This window comes from Siniperca chuatsi, linkage group LG11 (genome assembly GCF_020085105.1).
Source record: "Siniperca chuatsi isolate FFG_IHB_CAS linkage group LG11, ASM2008510v1, whole genome shotgun sequence".
Taxonomy (NCBI): Eukaryota; Metazoa; Chordata; class Actinopteri; order Centrarchiformes; family Sinipercidae; genus Siniperca; species Siniperca chuatsi.
This window is the reverse complement of record NC_058052.1, coordinates 17,731,050-17,753,210: the sequence shown is the minus strand read 5'-3', so window position 1 is coordinate 17,753,210 and position 22,161 is coordinate 17,731,050. Positions and strand designations below refer to the sequence as shown.

General features: G+C 39.4%; 2 protein-coding genes across 5 annotated transcripts in view; one reads left to right on the top strand and one right to left on the bottom strand.

Annotated features, from left to right (window-relative positions):
* Positions 1-22,161, bottom strand: part of LOC122884899 (SH3 and PX domain-containing protein 2A-like) — a 54,401-nt gene that overhangs the window by 30,665 nt on the left and 1,575 nt on the right. For 2 of the 4 annotated variants that reach the window (XM_044215386.1, XM_044215387.1), the window contains exons 2-5: positions 14,708-14,788; positions 9,290-9,365; positions 7,909-7,985; positions 6,988-7,079 (exon numbers count right to left, since the gene is read on the bottom strand). In XM_044215386.1, coding sequence (XP_044071321.1) covers positions 6,988-7,079; positions 7,909-7,985; positions 9,290-9,365; positions 14,708-14,788 — 326 coding nt within the window. Of the gene's footprint in view, positions 1-6,987; positions 7,080-7,441; positions 7,879-7,908; positions 7,986-9,289; positions 9,366-14,707; positions 14,789-22,161 lie in introns of those variants that run through there. The other 2 variants (XM_044215388.1, XM_044215389.1) reach the window with 2 other exon arrangements.
* On the top strand, positions 18,302-21,806 carry LOC122884902 (N-acetyllactosaminide beta-1,3-N-acetylglucosaminyltransferase 3-like). The gene is made up of 2 exons (XM_044215391.1): positions 18,302-18,499; positions 19,957-21,806. The coding sequence occupies exons 1-2, from the start codon at positions 18,492-18,494 to the stop codon at positions 21,113-21,115; spliced, it is 1,167 nt and encodes a 388-aa protein (XP_044071326.1). The 5' UTR covers positions 18,302-18,491; the 3' UTR covers positions 21,116-21,806.

Sequence of the window (22,161 nt, the reverse complement as noted above, 5' to 3'; positions counted from 1 at the left end):
CATGTCCTTGTTTAGTCAACTGAGCTGCAGAGAGAGCTCACCGAGGAGAAGCTGAGGTTTGACACAGATGGGAACAGACACCTGGCTCTCTGGAGAGGCCAGCAGCAGGACTGGAGCCATGGCCAGTTATGGATATGAGTACATGTTTGGATAAACCTTGTCCAACATTTGCCAGGTTACAGCCTGTTCATCAACTCTCTGTGTTTCATTGATTCCGGTTAACAAGAAAAGTATCATTTGAACTACTTTTCAATTTCTTTTATAATGTACTATATTTTTTAAGTAGTACAAAGAAGCCATTTCACATTTAGGTTTTGCTTTTAGAGGACAATAACAGATATGTAAAATGACATTGAAACTATAAAATCAGGGTAAGTCAGTGTCTGGCAAGCATCATAAAAGGATTACCCTAGTTCAAGCTGAGCAACACTTCTTGCTTAATCAAAACATTTCTTACCAATAACTGTATTCCTCTGTTACTTAAGATAAAGTCATTTTTGGCACAAGGCTTCTCGGTTTCCAGATGCATGAACAAACACAAGCTATGAGACATTTCCAATCACACATGTAACAGCTTACAGCTCAGTTCAGCTTCATTAAAAACATAAATGATATACTAACTTAATTTTGAAATAAAACAACAAATTCAACCGTGAATACACCATTAAATTGGACTGTGACACAGTAAAAACAATGTTTATATTGGATTGTCAAGCAACGTTCATACTGTGGAAATGAATTTCATAACTTTCTATATGATATGATGGGCAGAAAACACAACAATGTTAAACATTTATGCCGAGCCAACATAAATAGGGTTGTAGTATATTAAAAAATAAGGCTGAGCAGAAGATGCACAAAGTATCACTGGAGATAACTTTAAACTCACAACTTTAGGGGAGGAAACCAAATATGTGCAGTACTAGGTTTTAAAATCAAAACAACACACACGTCATATACGGTATGAATAGTTCACCAATTCTTTTCATGATGGAAAAGCGAGCAGGGTAAGTGGTGGTATTTCTTTAAGTAATGTAGCATAAACTGGGATAGGATAAATCACAGTATGTTTATGGTAAAGGCTTCAGATATTGTTCACATCAAGACAACATGTGAGACAAATTTATTGTAATACATGTTAAACATTTTTTAAGTAGCTTATGAAGCATTCTGTGTTTATTTTGTCAAAATCTGGTAGGGTGGAGATGAAACTGATGGAAGCACTATAGACGGATGGGGAGAAATGATGGGGATACATTAGATGCTTGACCTGCCCTGCTAGCTCGTGACCCTTAGCACAGCGCTAGAATAATATTCTTCCCAGGAGGAGACTGAGCACAAAACTCTGGCTCTGTGTGCTTCCCTCCTATCACCAGTAAAATCGAAAAGTAAAATAGATGAGAAGAAGGTAAGGGGAGCGAAAATATAGACTTTGCGCCTGTGTTTTTAGGGTTACATTTTAACCTTTAATTAACAATACAGAGTCACAGAAGTTAGGAGTCTTTCATGCAGTTTTGGTTTTATTATGTACACGTCCATGCCAGGAGATGCACATACAGTATATGGACGTGCACAGACGCATAGACTGCATGGGCTGAACACATCATTAAAAATCCAAGCCCTTGAGAGTCCATCCTAAGCTCGAGTTGAGAATAACCATCTGTTTGCAGCTCACTCTTTGTAGGTGGGCCTGTTAGAAATGGAATGTGTGAGACATTAGTCCTTTGCTCACATTTCTCAGCCAAGCCAGAGGACTGAAGTGTCTGCTCTGCTGCATGTATACATTACACAGACACTCTTACCTGACCCAAGATTAACCTCTGGAGGAGTAACCTCCAGCTCAGGGGTCAGTGTGTCGACGTCACTGAACAGGAAGTCATTATGATAGAGCAGAGGGCTGGTTTGCACACAGAAAGGGTACAGGAGAAGTTTTTGTGTTAAGAGAGGTAATGATGCTGCTTATTCAAATCCTCGCGCACACACACACACAGTAAACACATGCATAAAAGGCCCAAAATCTCCTGCAAAGCTCAGTCATGACTACACAGTGATGTCAGGGTAAAAGTATGCTAGTTTGACCACAAATCAACCACTAATAACTTCCCTTGTGGTGAAATACTGATGTAAAATTAAGCTTTAGGCTGTAAAGAAAAGACTTTAAAACAACTTTATTGTCTCTCATATAAATTAAAATGCATAATTGCGTAGTTGTATTAAGGTAAGGGGGTTTGGCAGGTAGCAGTTATAATTAAGGCTACAGGAAATCTCCAGGAAATTAAGGTAAGTCAGTGCAATGTCTTCCTAAGTGTATCTGTTTACATGCATATGAAACTCAGTCCACAGTAGCTGCACCATTGTGTATGCACATCTGGAGGAATGTGTTTTGACAACAGGTTTTGTACCAGCAGCATGATCATATGTTTTGAAAAGAAGCTACAGAAGTGAGTCATTGTCATCTTGTCACAGGCAGCTTTGCTCAGATCTTCAGACATTTTTACTGCAGCAGCTACTGTGTCTGTCTAAGAACTACAGTACAAATTTCTGTTCCGTAATCATCCATCTTGCATGATCAATGTAATGCTCCTTCCGTCATGTGAATATGATGGGGAAAAAAAGCAATAATTATTCTACTTCCTGTTGCCACAGGAACGAATCCACTGACCCCCTTGAATGAAGTGAGACGAAGATTTAATCTCAAAGTCAGACAGCATGGAGCTTCTTCCTTTTCTTGCATGCTGGTTAGATTTGTTTTTTCATCTTAAGCCGCAGAGCCTACACTGTCGTGGCTCCTTGATGTCAACATCACAATCTTGTTTCAATTTCTCATTTTCTAAATTCAGCTCAGAATAAAGTCACACAGTGGTTCTCGACAAGTCTACAAGGCGTGGAGCAGTTAACAAGGAATCCAGTAATGTGATATAAAAGCATTAGTGACACACCACCTCTGAGCATTTATATCCTTTTAACCAAAGCCATGGTGTGCAAGATGATGCTGCCTGGTACAGTGCAGACATTCATCAGGGCCATGTGATGTCCCAACATCAGTGAGCAAGGTGGACTCAACGGACCTCATGCAAAAAAACCCTCGTACGAAAAGATTCACTCTTATGTGGCACGTCATTTAAGAGTCACATTCACCAATTTTCTCATACTCCGAACAAAATTTACGAGTGTCGTCGGAGTCATGTACAGACAGTCTGCCTTTCTCCACGGGGCAAAAAACAAACATTTGGCCTGAAATCATAATGCCTTAATCTGAATGAATTAGGAATTTAAATATGATACCTAAATTAACTAAAATAAAATATATAACTAAGACAAACGTTAAATATTAAATATTCTGTTCACCAGATCATCATCATCAAGGCTTGCCAATTTACTGAGAGGTTTTTTTGGCATATTTTGACTTTGCAATTTAGTTCAGTTCAGTTTGTTCTCTCACTCCGACAGCTGTCTTAGGGTCTTTATGCAGGTCTCTGTCTAGTATCATCCTCTGTTCCACTGGACAGAGTAACATCACCTACTGTAGGCTATAATATTATCTCGTCTGATATCACCATGACTCTCACATGACCACCTCTCATATTAGTCATGGGCCGCTTTGATTTAGCATCTAACCATATTTTAAATCATTCTATTCTCTCTTTATTTCTGCCACTGTACAGCACTGCTCACAGGACACGTCGTTGACAGCTGTATTAATATTTTCTAATTGTTTCTGGTCCTCTAACCTCAATCACTACTGATACTGCTAAATTTGTTTGCTGATTTCTTTTGACAGCAGGACTTGAGGCTCCATGGTGTGAAATTCTTTTTTTTTACTCTTTGGTAACATTTATGTAAATGAAAGTTGCCCATAAACGCTTTATATTACGTCAGGTTATGTTGATTATGTCAGTGATGAAATATCATGAACGTGCACCTCTTCATGAGCAGGTGGCACTAATCAGGCAGTAATATATGATAAGTTAAGTGCAGTTAAGAGTTTGGTGAATCAGACTTGGAAAGTTCGTATGATCAAACCTCAGAGAAAAAAGCAAGAGATTTGGGATAAGAAAAGGAAAATGCTCTCACATGAGGCCCACTGTCCTTGAATTAACTGGATGTAACCACAGGAAGTACAGTCCAGGATGTACTGATATTTTCCATTTTTTTCCCTAGGAGAGGTAAATTTTCCTCTGTGGGTCGAGGTCTTCATCTTTTTTTTTTTTTTTGAGTCTCTAAACTCCCCGCTGGGTCCCATATGCTCAGACTCCCAAGTTGGATATAGAGCTTAAGTCTGTTAGACTATAGTACAACTGAACAAACCAGCCAACCTTCAGAGTAACAGTTTAAGTACAAATGCAACGAAGAGCTGAAATACATGGGAAGAGGCCCATCAACATGTCAACAAAATATACACAGATGTATAAACAGTGGAATAAATAAAAATGAGCTGGTGTGGTTTAACCTGAGATTTGGCTGTAGGAAGAGTAAAATGTTATTTAAAATGGAGATAACGTATTTATGCATATGTTTACTGGAATTATTCATAATTGTGCCATTGCCCTTGACCACGTTGCTGGCCTCAGAACTGGAGATGGTCTCCTGGCGCTGCGCTGTGGCTGCACACTGTTCCTAAATAGTCAGGATGGATCAAATGCAGAGGACAAATTTTCCCAAGGGGATTAATAAAGTGTAACTTACTTATTGCCACTCTAAAAATATAGCACAAAGCAAAGTCACATTGCAGTAAAAGATATTTTTCAGGGAACAAGCAAAAACATGGGCTGACATCGAGGGCACGTATTATCTCAGCAAAACACCTTAAAGCTAATTGATGTCAAAATGATAAGCAGAATCACCTTACCTTGTTACAAATGCCCCATTTTCAAATCTGCATAATTGTCAAACTAACAACAGTGTTGAAAGAATGATTGATGACTAAAACATTGTATTTTAATGTTATACCTGGCCAGCGGCATCCATTATCATAACGGAAATCTAAACTCTATAATTAAATATTCTCTGCATGTTCTCTATCATAAACAGTCACCTGAGGCGCCAATCAGGACCCCAGGATGTAAGATGATTTGTAAGACTATGAAGAACATGTTTCTATTATCCAAATGTATTATGTCTATTTTTCTCAATTGGCCTGTAAGTTTCTCCAAAAATGTCCTTTTCTTGTGAGATATTCAATAGCTTTCAGCCTTTAGGCATCTGAAACTACTTTAAAACAGTTATTTGAATGAAGTGTTCACTACTGTGCAAACGCATACCTGTGCCTGGAAGTAAGCATCACTTTGGCTTAAAGGATCTTAAGCCACAAACACTTAAAACCACTCACTGCAACAATGGTCTGTAAATGTTTTAAGTATTGCATTTTTCACCTCATTTCACTACAGTCTAGCTAAGAACTTTCCACATGAGTAAAAGTGCTTTATAGTTTTATATACTTTCTTCTGAAGTTCACAAAGCTACACACTGTTTAACTAATGTTAATCTATTAAGCAAGACATGTTTTTTGCCAATGACTATTTGCATGTGCTTTGTGTATATCTGTCTATACTATTATTATGATGATAGTATGAGATGCTATCTTTCATGCTATCTTTCATTTTTCAAGCCTAATGCATGGCTCCCTCTTGTGACGGAGCAACATCACATCCATTTATTTTTGAATTATTTTAAAAATCTGTGCAGTGACATCTGTTGACCATTAGATGGCAGTAGCAGATGAGGGTTTGTCAAACAACATTGCCTCAGCTGCCATGTCACACTACTGGCATAAATACCAGCAAAATGGATCTGAATCTTACTTCATGGTAGAGAAAATGTCACCAGTATGACCGGCCTCATAATGAATCACTGTAATAGAGATGTGTTGGATTGATTGGATAAAAGTTTAAATGTTTTTTACAGCCCGTACTCATCGTGTTTCAGTGACTGGGACAGCTGAACAAAACTCAGTCATTGTCAACTGTGCGGAAAAACTTTTATTCTATTTGCTGTTTTCAAATTATTTCCAAAAATATCATCCCTTATTTAGTCCTAACTGTGATGAAATAGCTCTCAGATTCAGCGGAAACAAAACTTTATGGTTGTAAAACAGTCATTTTCCCAACCTATTTTAAAAACTGTTAACAGTTTAACACTGAAAAATAAATGTTTCTTCACCGTACCTCACACATTATAATTTTATAGCATCAAAAGAATAACATCCTAAAAGTCATTTTGAAATGGTCCAGATCCCCCACTAGTCAACTCAGCACTTGGGTGGCATGGCTTTTAGACCTCAATATCTCAGTTTAATTTAATCTGCACTGAGACTGTCTCCTAGACTGGAGGAGGATCTCACTTTGAAGTGGGCTTAACATGGGTATAAGTAGTGGGGGTTAGAGGTGGTGGGCCTGGTGGTAGTGGAGAGACCACTCAAGAGGTTACTCTACCACATTTTTTTCCTTGAGTGTGCTGGGAAGTATATAAACAACAGCTGATGAGTTTAAATTCTAAAAACGCTATCACACACATACTTCAATTGAACATAAATCAAAAGGAAAGAATAGAATTTAAACAAAAAGTAATCCAGCAGCTGGTCTGTAATTAATCCCACTGACTTTGGAAGTGAGTATGACAAATGACTAGCCTGAGAGCCTTATCTGCTCTTAGACTTGGACTCAGCCGCACTCTCATGACACCACTGATCCTTACGCATTCGCTTTGGGATCAGGTGTCACCTCCCAGAAATCATTATTAATAAAACACAGTGCCTCTCAACCAGCATCCATCAATCATCTCTGAGACACAGCAAAGCTTCTGGATCAAGATGGGTCAGTGCGGGTGAAAGGCATCTGTGCCAGCTGCTGAACCACAAAAACACACAGTTTGCTGCTGTAGCCTGTTTTCAACCCGCCAGAGGGCAATGTTTGGTATCTAACAGTTCATATAATGGAGATGATGCTAATACCCAGTGATAGCTTATGATTTGCAGTGACAGTTACTCACTCTGTGGGAGGGTTGAGGTCCTCTAACTTGGTCTCAAAGAACTTAAGGACCTCCTCACTTTGGGATATGTGGGAGGGAAGCTTCATCAAAGCCTGTGGGAGAGAAGGGCGTTAGAAAGCTACTGGTTGCAACAAAAACACATATTTAAAAGGTTGCATGTATTTTTTGAAAGTGCTTTAGATTGGTTTGAATGGCAGTGAGTAACCAGTTTATAACACTTAGTCATTGTACAGTCAGTCAGATGAGAAGACCAGACGGAGATGTGGAGGGTGTGGAGGGGAAGGAAGAAGGCTCTGAACCCAGAGTGAGGTTTAAAAACAAAGGAAAACACAGAGTTGATATGAGATCATATCAAAATGAAATGCTTCAGCCAACTGCACTTGAATCAGAAAAGACATCCTCACAGAAACAATATTAAAAAGAAAACTAGTTTTGTTGTCTTTAAGCTTCTTACCTTAGCAGCAAATCTTGTTTAGTTCCTCTAAATGAAAACTGCTGATACACTTGGCGACGCACCTGCCCCACATTCCCTTCTCTGACCTACCGAATATAAGGGTCAGGTAGCCATCTGCGCTCACTACTACACTTTAAGTCTGCTGATTCATTCTTATTCTTTAGATTCTGTTTTACCCCTGTGCACCCCCATTTCCCTTGTTTCCTTTATAGGCTGCCTATTTACATTGGTGACAGGAAATGACCAGTGCAGATAGAGCCGTTGCTTTCCTGTTGTGGCTGGTGGGGAAGATAAATGTTGAGGCCTGCCTTGAAAATACTGTGGCAAATGTTCAGGAAGTAGAACACTGACATAGATAAAGTGCTCTTCCAACAAACACATAAACCAAAAATGAGTAGTCAACAGTTACTGTCCTAGAACACAAGATATATTGTGTTAACAGTAGAAAAACTGAGCCTTTGCCTTACTTTGCAGTAATTATCCAGGTGCTTCAGCCTTCTGACGGCTACATCTCTTATGTGACTTCTGCGAAACAAGACTTTACCTGAGGAAAAACAGAGCACTGTCAGTTGTGCATATATACCCAAAAACATTAAAAATACTAAACTAAAAATTCAGATAATCAAACGTACTTATTAAAAGGCAGATCCCTCCCCAGCTGAGTGGATTCAGACAGTAAAATTGTCATTTAAGTTGTTAAATAGAGGTCATGATTATTATGCTAAATGGCAAAAGCCTCCTTTTTTTACTCCCTTTTTCTTCTTCACCATCTTTTAATGTAATGATGAAACCATATATAGCTTTTCGCTCCGTCGTTTACACATGGCCCTGTATTTTAGTCCTGCTCAGTCTCCCCTCAAAAGGTTTTTATTTATTTGTTTTCTTGTGGCTCTTTTATTTACCTTTTTTGCCCGTTTTTCCTTTGTGTGTAGGTCTCTGTGTTTACCTTTTTGTAACTTGACTTCCTTGATGTATGTGTATGTGTATATTATATATATTAATTTGTTGTATTAAAATGCTGGATGTATATTTGGGTGGAAAATAATAAAAAAATATATAAATCGCAAAAAAAATAAATAAAAATAAACACACCAGCATTTAGAACAGCTTCTTGGGACACATAACGTTTACACCACAGAGGATGTATCTTTACCAAATAATTAATTCATATGTTGTCAGTGTGAAGTTCAGCTGTAGAAAGTAAATGTGTTTCCGTTCATTTACTAAAGAAAAAAAAATCCTACATTGAATACATCTTTAATAATACAGGCTTGATCCTAAAAACAGAATAACTCCAAAGGGTCTTCTAATCCATAAATTAATGAGAGCTGTTGTAAAAATGTCCCCTCTATTAATCCTCACTTTATAACTCTTAGGAGACTGACTGACACTAAAGCCTTAAATTGTGCATACTGTTTGCTGTATGTAAGGGAATACAGTTCACACCCTGTTGGGCTTACAGAGAGATCAAAACAGCACTGGCCAGACTTGAGCTGTGCAGCTTGTCCAACAAAGGATCTCTTCATTGCTCTCCTCTGCTCTGGCTCACAATGAGTTTATCAGATTAGACAAATACCTCTCTGCTAGCCTCCTACTACCATGGCAGACCACAAACTGATTTGGCCTGGGCGGAGTATGGCAGTTAATAAAACAATGCAATGTGGTAGGCCATGCTATGGAGTATGTAGGAGTACTAACAAACATCAGTTGTGCATGAAAATATCTGAAGGCCTTTTATTTTGCTTGTTCTTACAGGACTTTTGAATACTGACTGTCTCGTGGACAAATCTAAAATGGATGTGATAGTGATAGAGTGTTGTGAATGCTATGATGAATTGCGTTCATCACCTGGCAAAAAAGGAATAATCCTCTTTTTCGGGTCCTTCTGTCCTCCTTCAATTGGGAATTTGTCGAGGATTCGCATCTGCAAAAGTGAGGGAGAAAGTAAAGAGTGACACAAACATTGAGTTATGGAGAAAAACTCAAAAACATGCCCTTTTAATTGCCACGAAAAAGATTCGTATCATTATCTCCTAACAGTTTGACGGCTAAACCACATGAACTGTCTTTTATCTACCACAGGTTTATCAGTCAAAGTTGAAAGTGGAGGAATCGGAGATGAGAACGGAAAACTAAAAAGGGGTTGCAAACTCCCTAGGAACAGTCGAGCTCCTTGTTACGGCACATGAGTTCAACATGGGTGTAATTACATATCGTCTGAAAAGCTGCTGTGTCGTGCAACTATAAACAGTTTCACTTTGATCTCTAGGGCAGCAGACAAGGTTACGTCACCCACACTTATCTGGGGAAAAAAAGCAAGTTCCACTTAAGAAGCTTAAAAACGATCAGAAGAGATAATCAACACTTTGATGTTAACACTTGATACATCTGACCATTTACAGGATCGATCTATCGAGAGACAGAGGGCAAGACAGACAAAGAAAAGATACAAAGCATGCTGTGTCAAGTCTTTTATGATGACAGCATACAACTATTTCCTTGTAAGAGTAGCAGTTTGTAACTGTTTCGGCATGCGTCTGCTTGGATACACGTATATGTGTGCATCCGTCCCAAGGAACATGTGCTGTGTTGTGTATGATGTATGAGCACATTCTGCTGAGTGCTGAAAATTTTTTTAAAAAACACGCATCGCAAATGTGTTAAGTATGTGTCTGTATCACAGTAAAGACTTTCTAATTTCCTGTTTGATTAAATCACGACAATACCATCAACACACACGAGAGCATCTTACAATGACAGCAAGCTCAAAATCCGGATGTAGCCCCACCTTTGTATGTTCTGCCTTGCCTTGTTCCAGATGTGCTTTGTTAAAACAGCAAAGGCTATGAGCGTCATGCTAAAGCACACTCAACTGGGAGGAGGAGACCGGGAGACTGGTCTTGGTCTAAACCAAGCCAAAAACTACCAGGTGGACAAACAGAATCAAGCTTGTAGGGTAAAGTTGGATCCACTCTGTCTGGGCCTGCAGGAGTTGTTTGTAGGATTTCTCCAGTAAGAGATGGTTTGGTTTCTCCTCTTGTGGTTCTCTCTTTTCTGCACTCATCTGCTGCCTTTGCTAAATCTCTCTCAGGGCATGGCATTTCCCCCCTTCTCCAAAATATAGGCAGCTAACAAGAAATGGTTTCTCTTGAAAAGGACAGCCATCATTATTGTGGTTTAAGGACAAAGTAAAAAAGGCTGAGTATAAAGAACAGCCCTGGTTAACCACACCTGCACTTAAACATGCCATGGTAAGGTTCTGAAAATGTGAGTTTTATGCTCATAAAACTGAAAAGGCAAGACATCAAATGTGTGTACAAACCAGACTGTTTTTCTTTAGAATACTATGGCTATAATACAATTTTACAGCAAGGGCTGTAATTTCCAAAAATCCCAGTTTTTGTACCAGTGCATTGGCAACTGTATTGTTTGTCTGACACGCTAAGCTGCACACTCATCATGTTATCAGCCTCCCAGCTGGATGTAGCCATATACTCCCTCTAAGATGGGAGTTTTCACTCAACGCCTTTAGAAACCACCTCAGCTGACAGAGAGGCTCCTCATCCAGAAGCGATGATGACGACAACATCACCCCGGGGACCTGCCAGGATACACTCACAGCTCTGCGAGACAGGTGTGAAAGCCATTTCTATGGCAACAGCCGGACAACTTGGAACAAAACTCTGAAGGAAAACATTTCTCACATTTCATATACCTTTAATTCAGAGGCTTCAGGGACCCCAGATGCTGTATTTACTCTATACTTCTTTCCTAAACTCTGCACAGGATACTTCAGTGTATTGAGCTGCAGAGTCAGCCAAGTGTTCCCATGGGAAAATAAACGTGTCCATGTAGCAACAGGTGCTATGATGTAATTACATTTCCCAGTGTCTTTTTACACACTCGATAATCAGTGTTGTGAAAAATGCCCTAGGATAAAGTGCAATAAACACTTAATCATCAAACATAGCTCTATTTTGGCATCATGACATTGTGGACATGAATTATGGTGACAGGAGAAACCCAAACAGGTTCTGTACACTGTAATGACAATCATTTGAAGCATTTAAACTCAATTCCAGTGGGGAGAGAGGAACAGACAAAGAGACACTGCACTGTGCAGCAGACAAAGAAATTGGTCTGAGAATCTCAGACAGGGGGAGTTTGGAGGAACGTTTGAGTAGGAAAACAATCTGATTCCATCTCGGGGTTGTGTTTTGACATCTAGTTGACAGTTGTTTACTGCAGAGAGATTGTGATGCAACAGCCCTCTTGGTCAGAAACTATCTAAGATTGATTGTGCACGTTGTTACAAAACCTGCATTGTCATTATCAGAAACGAGTAATGTAAACTCACATTTTATGCTTCCTCTAGTACTAACGAATTGCTGCAACACTGACAAGTGTTCAGATCTTTGAGCTGTTCGGCTCATCTGACTATAATCGGTTGATTCATTAAGAAAGGGAACTCCACCGATTTTACACATCAAAGTCTGTTACACAGGTCTACTACATATGTTGTACAAAACGTTTTGCGGCTCCAGAGGGAGCTGCGTGTGGCCTCAAGTGATGTCACTTGAGTCAGCATTGGTTGGGGCTGAAGACTATAAGTTTGAAAAGAAAAAAAAAATGGAGGTGTGGAGTTAGAAAGAAGTGAGTCTACCAGACCTCTGTAGCCCGCTCATCATCTCTGCTTGAGACTGGCAGCTCAAGGCTACATTAGCAGCTACTAGCATAACACACCCAAATCTCTGACCGAACTGTCCATGATTGAGTTGCATTGTGGGTAATGTAGGCATTTTTGACAAGGAAGAAGAATGTTTCTAGAATCTTTTTAAACTATATAAAGCCATTAGTTTGTCTTCCCTCATATGCCTGTAAAGTAGCCCAGCTGACAACAGCTTTTTGAGAAAAATAACCTGGTTAAAGACTCATCTTATGTCGGGAATGTAGGTCAGACAAATTATAATGCAGAAAGGGTAGAGCTGACCCTGGTCCAATTCCCCAATCCAAAAATAATGACGACTAAGGGATTTTTGGAGAAGTTTCTGTCCAGAAGGAAACCAGGCCAGCTTGCACACTCCACAATCCCCCTGTGGAATGCTGTGACCCATGTGCTCTGTCCGCTGTGGTTGAGGGGTGTGGAGGGGGAGACCTCACTCGCTTCTCTCTGACGGTAAACTCGGTTTGACACACTGACCAATTCTGCTCACGTCAAACATATGCAGGTCAAAAACATTTCCCTTTGACACCAGAAACAGCATTTGGTGGAATTCAGGCTCAGCAGTATTCAGCATGAAAACAAATGTCTTTAAAAACAAGGAATCAATGTGCTTAGCTCTGCACATGCATTACAAAGAGCACACTTCACTTTAGGACAGCAGAAAAGATGAAGAGAAAAGGAATCAGATAAAAAAGAAGATGGGATCCTGATAATTTATGATAATTGCTTCCCAGAGGAGCAGTTATGAGTTATGTTTAGTGCACTGGAGGGGTTTGAAACGTTAGCAGTGAGTGCACTTTTGGACATCCATTTAGCAAGGAAAATGGATCCTTCACCTTTAAAAAGACAAACAAGAAAGCAGCCTGTTGTTGACGCTGGGTTTTTTATGACCAGCTGTACAGTGCTGACTGATGTTGGACATTATATGAACGATCGGCACTGCTTAAAAAGGCGTTTCTTGTTCTGTGACCTTATTTTGCTTTTCGGAATTAATGGTTATCAGATGAGCTCATGGTCACTTTTGTCAGGCCAAGGGTGTCAAATACATTTTTTTCTCTGTCAGCTTTTAGTGAACATAAAACACGCAATTGTGCTACTAAGACAGAGAACTGTGCAGAGCTGGGAAAAGACTGTAGGTGTCAGTTGGCAGACACAAGCAAAAGCTCTGTTTCTGCCTGGAGAAAAGACAAAATTTTCTAATACAGGCATAAGAAAAGTGAGACTATGGGACTTTCATTCCTCAATGTTATTGAAATCAGGAGACATGCAGCAGTTAAATTGCTGTCTATCTAAACCAAGGGAAAGCATCTTCCTTTCAGTCTTTAAATCCAAGGCTCCAAAACTGTTCATTACCCCATCCCCCAACCCTTTCCTGACCACAGCTTCCTCCTTGTTTTATCCAGTGCATTGTGGGATTGGTCTTTGTATTACCTAAACTAAATCATCCTACTGTAAATCTCTCACATTTCCACAAAAACAAAAATCGTTTGTAATTATTCAGTACTTTTTTATAACGGTGGAATTTTTTTTACACACCTGTTGACATGCTATCTTAACTAGTAGTGAGAAGATGTTTTTGTCATTTTTTTTTTTTTTTTTTTTTTTTTTTTTTTACAACTGCTCAATCCAATACTAATCACAGATTGTCTGCAACTGTCAGTGTGCTTCACTCAAGACACTTCATCTTTCACCTATATTGATTATGTTCATATAAGAACAAATAAAACACACTATCCCCACCCATTTTGTTTGGACAGCTGCAGACTGTTGTTCTTCACGGATTACCATGGCCAGACAAACACACCCAGGCAGCAGGAATCTATGGACAAGACTAATGTTTACAGAGACAGGAGAGAAGCTCTGTTTCCATCAAACAGACCAGGGTAGAATTTTCCTGGCTATTAGCAAGAGACCAGAGAACAAAGGGTTTCCTCTGCTGCCTTCAACACAGCCAGCCCACCAGAGCTATAGCACTGTAGAGTGCAGTCTGGCAGAAAGTGTTATCAGAGAAGAGCCAGAGAGTCTTTTACAAGAAAAATGCTTGATAAGGTATGTACTGATTTAGGTTTAAACCCCTCACACTGTTGCTTTGGCTACTTAAAAGTTTCAAACAAACAAACTAGTAGATAATTCAGCCCTGTGTGGTTAAAATGCAAACTTGAGTCACTGTTAAGAAATGCAGAGATTTCACTGGAGGTTACTGGATCCCTGAAAAAAATCCTGAGGCTAAACTTTGCCCCATGCTGTATTCTGCATTCTGACTGAGAACATGTTTTCTTCCTGCATCTGCTGACTGGATTTCCCCCATTTCCCTTTTTTCCAGGCAGGCTCCAGTTGTCTCAAATGAGACCTTTCACTAAGCATACTGCCTCCCAGCAGCTGAACAGAAAGACATGACCAAAAGGTCAAACTGACCTCACAGAGTTTAATATGAAGACATATTCAGGACATTCTCAACACAAATTTTAAAGGTTTAGATTTTTTAGCTGCCCATGCATTAATTGACTGTAGACGTATTTAGTTAATTTACCAGTATAACATACCTGTAGGTCAAAGAATTTGCTGTATCTCCTGTAGATGACATGGGAAGTGGAGTCTGAGTAAGCGACGTTGATGAGGTACACCTAGTGAGAGAACAAACAAAAGAGGTCTGTTAGGAACAAAGTCACTTGGTCAAAGACACCACGGCACCACTGTAGCTTGACTCGCCCTAATGATACAAAGTGCATTCCCTCCTGACTTAACTGCAAGAGGTTGTCAAAGGTCAGATAAACTCATTAAGTTCATTTGTTTCCATCACACATTGGAAAGCCATCAGGGATCAATGAGAGGGCCAATAGAGTTCAAGTATTATGTCATTAAAACCATTTATAATTAATTACATTTGTGTTTGAGTGCAGCTGATCGAATGTGACTGATTTCTGTGGTTTTAAAATATTTTACTAATCATTCTACAGTGCTGATAGCAAAAAGCTGCACAGTTGAATTTCAGTGCCTTGTATAACAAACAACTTTGCATTTTACTTTTGCAATGTCCACCTGAGTCCACTGTCTGAGGAAACAAATGATGCTCCCATTATGTCAACAACTTCCAGCGCTTCTGTCTATCACCAGGAATAATGACAGGGAAGAATTATTTACTCATACAGAAACTGAAATTGGAATATAATTTCCTTGGCATACATCAGTCATTTACCCAACAAAACACTGTTGTCAGAAGTTTTCCCAAAATAAATTCTCTATTTGCCTCAACAATAAAGGGCCAACAAACAATTGTGCGTGCCCTGAGGTTTGGAAACAGATGGCTGCACCTAATGCATTTCCATCTAAGCGCATGGTACAGAGTGTTTACAAAAGCATTTACGCATATGGTGGCAATCTGCAAGGACATCAGTTACTAGTTTGAAATGCAGTCTTCATTCTGCACACAGTTCATTACAGAAAGAGTGCGCACCGAGGCGGAACGAGTTCTCCAGCAGCTCGCTAATTAGATACAGACAGCATGAACGAACACTCTGTGTTTAGGCAACAGCATGGCACAAAGTGAGGGTGTGTGAGGTCAAGATACTTCCCAAAAGAACCATGAACCATATTTATGTTTAAACATGACAATTTAACTTCTGCAACAGAAAACAATCTGAGATTAACAACTTATTATGAGTTAATGAATGTATAATTTTTATGTAACACTTAGAGTAGCGTCAGGAATTGATTGTGATGGTTGCAACCAACATTACTGATACATCAAGAGCCTATTGTAATTTCATGCAAAAGGATTACATTCTTTACAGCGGATTCAAAACAAGTAAACACCACAAATGAACACACATTTATGTCTGGGCTCATCTGCATTAAATTCCCATGACTGGTGGTCATATGTAGCTGATTCATGGCACATTTTTTACTAAATATTAGTCTGTATTCAACAAGGGTGTTCAAGCGGTAAACTGCACAAACTGAAGTCTTCCTATTGGATCTCATCTCTCCTGAAATGATCCTCTGGCAATGTATGTAAACAAGGATTAGTTGCCATGCACTCTCTGGCTCCAGTGCCACGGGTCCCTGGAAGGAAGTCACACTTGAACAGTGGGGACAAAAGACAAAAGGTTGCTTCTTTCCTCTCTCAAACCGGATACGCATTTTCAGTTGCTTAGCTCATAGATAATGAGATTTTTTTTTTTTTTCTTCCTCTTCCTCTCCTTTCCTCCTCCTCCTCCTCACCTCCGGTTTCCATCCCAAGGGAAAGGCTGTGCCCTTGTGTTTAGTGGCCTCGGGGAGCTTCCTTCATCAGGAGATGGATGATGCAATTGATCCCAACTCATGCATTAATCCAATTGTACCTGATGAACTAATTGATTTTTGCAGCCCCGCTGAGACATGTCTCGTGGCTCATCTGATTTTATTACTCAAGTCAGTAAGATAACACCAAGACCAGACCATGCAGTCAAACAAGACTAGGAGTCTGCAGCCACGCAGTCCTAATGCACAGCAATACTTTGTGCTAAATGCTAACGTTAGAATGCTAAAATGTTCACAATGACAATGCTAACATGCTGATGTTTAACAGGTATAATGTTTATTGTGTTCACCATCTTAGTTTAGCATGTTAGCATGCTAACATTTTCTAATTAGCAATAAACAAAAAGTAAGTACAGCCAAGGCTGATGGGAATGTCATTAAATTTGCAAGTATTTAATCATAAACCAAAGTTCTTTGACCTGATGACAGCGCCAGAGAAAAAGCCAGAGGTTCACCAAAGTAATTAGGATTCAACCTCTGGACACCATGAATTTCATGGCAATCCATCCAATAGTTGTTTAAATATTTCAGTCTGGACCAAAGTGGTGGGTCGACCAACCAACCAACACTGCCATCCATAGAGCCATACCTAACTACCAAAAGGTCAGCACCATATACTTCCTAGACATTTGTTTATTGTTAAATTTCTAATGCTTTAAATTACATGTTTGTTAATTTTTAGCTATGCTTTGGACCAGACTTAAATATCTCAACAACTATTAAAATGGATTGCCATGAAATTTGGTACACACATTCATGTCCTCCTCAGGCTGAACTGTATTAACTTTTGTGATCCCAACTTTTCCTCTACCAACTACTGACAACTTTTATTTTGTCTTATAGTGTTGCAAGGAATTAACAGCTGTCACCAGGTCACACGCTGGAACTCTGAACAGCCTGAAAAACAATTAAACAATTATACTGCTAACAGACCCTGACAAACTGTTGCTCCTCTCTTTAAACCAGCCATAACCTAGTAAGCTGTCTAAACTTAAACCACATATTTCTTCCTCACATCCAGACATCTCAGGGAAGTTATGTTTCTCTCTGATAGTGGACATTTTTGACCCATCACTTTCACTATTTGTGTAGTTTAGCATTTAGTATCTCCTTTTCTGCCTTTGTCTTTATGCTAAGCTAAGCTTCAAATCTTCTGGCTTTGAAAGCAAGAAAGTGAATAAGCCTAATTTCCCAAAATGTCAAACTATTCCTTTAACTATATTAGTGATCCCTGAGTCCCCATGGCTGAGCTCACAAAGAGCAATAATCATCATCAATCTGAATTCTAAGAAAGACTTGCCCATTTTGTTTGACTGACAGCTTCTCTGTAGGAAGTGACAGGTGACATGTTCCAAACAAGTGCCCAATAATTTTGCTGTGATATCACCTATAAGTCAAAAGATGTATTTTATGTTGATCTTATCTCAAGCACTCTTTTCAAGATAGGTGTGCTTTACTGATTGATTTATGAGTGAGCAAGTAAACTTATGGTTTGTCATTGATTGGTTGCTCAATTGATAAGGAGTTCCAGTCGAGGCAGAAGACGCTGGGAGTCCTGACACAGGGGGTCTGGCCTATACCGAGCAGGGTCAACAGCAGAGCAGAGCACAAAGCCATGCTGCTGCATATAGGAGTTGTTGAGTTGGTAGTAAAGGCCACCACAACTGAAATCTTAATTTCTGTGTTAAAAAGGCTCTCACTTCCTCCTCACATGACCTGCTTCCCAGACAGCTTTGGCAGAGTAACACGTGTTACTCTGCCATCAAGTTCCACCTGTTTTAATCTCAGCCAACCCTTGCAACCACCTCTGACATCAAATATCTACCCACAAACTATGTGAATCATGTAGTATGTTGGGGGCAGGCTCTGCATTAGCATAGAAGCTGCCGGGTTGGCTAAACTCGAAGAAAAATGTGCCCCACTGGAAGCCTGTACATCATCTTTGACGTAACTACTCCAGCAGTATACACAGGCTGACTATTTACTATCAAAGGGATACTCACCACGCACTCACAGGGATCTACGAATATGTTCAGGTAAATACTGTTGAATGAAGGTTGGTTTAATTGTATGCTACATGTTTCTGTGAATTTTCATTTGTCTACAAACTGAAAATATGTAGTCTGTATTTTCACAAACTTGTGTTACAAGCTGAGATGTTATTTAAATCAATAGAGAATATGCGGGTGTGGTTGTGTGTATGTTAAAATAATAATTTTAATACAAAAAAGTCAGTTGTGTGATACAGAGAAAAGGGATGAATCACTTTGTAAAACACAAACAGGTTGTTCCCAAACACATAACCTGTGTTACATATTCCAGTTGCGTGAGATGACAAGTCAGTTTTTGACCAGCCCTTTGTGTCAGCTCAGCTGAGGATCCTGTATTGAATGATTAATTGCTTTTCGATATAGATTCTATTTCTTCATTCCCCTCCTTTGTCTAAGCTGCTATCACTTGCAGAACTGGCACATTCACTTACTGACAGATTTTACTGAGAATGTGTTAATTCATTCACCTGTGAAGTCTATTCAAGTATTCACATTTCTGGCCTTAAATCAAATAAGTTTAGCCTACTTAACTGACATGTTTCCCATTTAATCATACCAAGAGCTATCTGATAAAATGTACATTTCCCAAAGATCATGTCTTTAGATAGCCACAAATCTGTAGTTATATTTAGGCTAATTATCTGTAGTTAGGATTCATCCCTGGACACATTCCTCATACCATCACTTGATTTGAAAATGATAGTTCCTTATATTTATCTCCAAAGTTTAGCAAATTTATCCAGAAGTGAAATATTCAATTATGACTACGGCTGGGTAAACCTTTCTGTCATTTATTTAGTTACTAACTCATTTGTCTTAGGATAGTCCTCTGTTTGGGAAAAGGGAATATAAAAATAAAGTATAAAGATAAATGAGTGGTCTTCTCTCCATTTCAGCCCACTGCCACACTAAACTGGCGTTTGTCTCAGATATGGGCTGTGATGCATGGTGTTGTTGTTTGCCCAATAAAAAGTGGACAAAAAAGAAGTAATTTAGCTGTTTTTCTATTGTTTTTATTCTCTACACTGTTTGCAAAGGTCTCCAAAACGACCTGGAAATGCTAGTGTGGATGCAAGTTGTTTTCTCACAAGCTCAGCCTTTTAAAAATTAGACAGAGTAGTGTAGATGTACAGTCTAAGGAGCACTGACAGACCCACTGACACCTTGACTCCCGTGACTCTAAAGACTCTAACATGACAACTCCATAAGTGACTCTCACGGTGTAAACGACCCTACAAAAAGGTTAATTGCCTGGGACTCCAGAGGTGTGTTAATTTGTATATTGTTGTGCATTAGAAATAACCGTTAACCATGAAATTCTGCTATGCAGTTATTGTGTAAAATGTGTGCAGATCTTAATGCTGAGGTTAATTTACATAAATCCATGTCAGATTGTTGATGATGATGTGTTGATAATGTGCTGTTTTATTTTTCCACTGCAGACGGTCAAGGAGTAGAAAATTCAAAGCAGGAATTTTCTTGCTGCTTGCTCTTCTCGTGATTGTTTGTTTTTTTGACCACAAAGCCATTCATCTCCAAGTAGATGTTAAAAATAGTGGCACTCAAACAAAGGCCTCCACCACAAACAACACCTATGTATACTCCTGGCCAAGATGTCAACTAAATTTGTCTGCAGGCAACATCCAAGGCTTCAACTTTCTTTCTAATAGTAATCAAAACTTCCTCTACTATCGTCACTGTTGCCATTTCCCCATGCTACTGGACATTCCTGACAAATGTGGACGAGCTGATGAATCTGCAGACATCTTCCTTTTGCTGGTCATCAAAAGCTCCCCTGTGAATTACGAACGCCGAGAGGTGTTGCGCAAAACCTGGGCTAAAGAACGGTTACACAATGGTGTGTGGATCAGAAGGATCTTCATCTCAGGAACCATGGCTGCTGGTTTGGAGAAAGAGAGACTGAACAAACTCCTCGAACTGGAGCAACGCGAGTACAATGACATCCTCCAATGGGACTTTAATGAATCATTCTTCAACCTCACCTTGAAGCAGATACTCTTCTTAGAATGGTTGGAAAGAAACTGTAGGAACGCTCGCTTCCTGCTAAACGGGGATGATGACGTCTTTGCTAACACAGACAACATGGTTGAGTATCTCCAAAGCCTCAAGGATAATGACGGAAGCAAGCACCTCTTTACTGGCCACCTGATCCAAAATGCAAGTCCCATTAGATTGTCAAGTAGCAAATATTTTATTCCATTTCAGTTGCACAAATCAAACTCATATCCCCCCTACTGTGGCGGTGGGGGCATCCTCCTGTCTGTCTACACAGCTTTGGTCATAAACAAGATGTCCCAGTCCATTACTATTTTTCCCATTGATGATGTTTACATGGGTATGTGTCTGGCCAAAGCAAGGCTAGCACCGGTTTCTCATATGGGTGTGAAAACGCTAGGATTGTACTTACGCTCCCCCAATATAGATAAATATGACCCTTGCTATTTTAAAGAAATGCTTTTGGTACACAGATTCGATCCAGCTGACATATATATTATGTGGCACGGAATACATGACCCCAATTTGAAATGTGGTACCTCAAAAAAAAAAAAAAAAAAAAAAAAAAAAAAAAAAATGGCTTAAGGAGAACCAAACTGTAATTAAGATGTTGTAATGGGGTTTTTTGTGCTTTTTGCACATGCTCTTAGTTGAGAGAAGGCATGACCTTCTTCATTGTATCATGAGTAAAGGTTTGAAGTGTTTTGCTGCTGCTTCTCAGTGGGTTCAAACGCAGTCCAATAACAGCAGTAATATCTGCTCTGATGTCTTATATCTGCTCTGTAACTCACATGTCCTGTGTTATCCTTTTAGAAAAAATAAAAAATCAGAAACCAAAAGGGAAAATATTTATATTTTATACTTCTTTTAGACACTCACACTGACTAACAGCCAGACAACAACCTGCTACACAACACAATTAAGAGCCACATACTTTGAACAACAACCTAGATTAGCTTTCCAGCTAAAGTCTCATTGTTATCTAACCTATGAACATGTCTTGTCCTGCACCTTAGCTTGTTGAACAAGCAACCAAACCAACAGTCACAGGCAATGCTAATGTCATATTAGCGAATTAGCTGGTCAGCTGGAACACATTAAACAGCATGTAAACATCCCTGCAAATATCACTTAGGTCTGTTTGGATGCTGGTGTGGCCCTTAATCTTCAATACCACTGCCAGTTTGTGAGCTACAGTTTTTTTTACTTTTTCTCTCATTCCCTTATCAGGGCTCAGCCTGCCAGCTGCTGGAGATGCTGTCACTCAAACAGAGACACTGACACACCCCGCCAGCTGCCAAAGGCAGCACTTCTGATATTTCCCCAAAGACCTTTTTCTTCCTTTCAATAATAACGTACTATTGACAACAAAGTTTAAAAACACATTGACAAAAAGGGATGACTACATGTGATTTCGGTTGGTCTTTAAAGGCACAGTTTGCCCCAAAATCAAAAATACATATTTTTCCTCCTAGCTGTGTGTGCTATTTATCCATCTAGATTGTTTTGGTGTGAGTTACTGAGTTTTGGAGATATTGGCTGTAGAGATGTCTGCATTTTTTTTTATTACAATATAACTAGATGGTACTTGGCTTGTGGTGCTTAAAGAGCCAAAAAAATACATTTGAAAA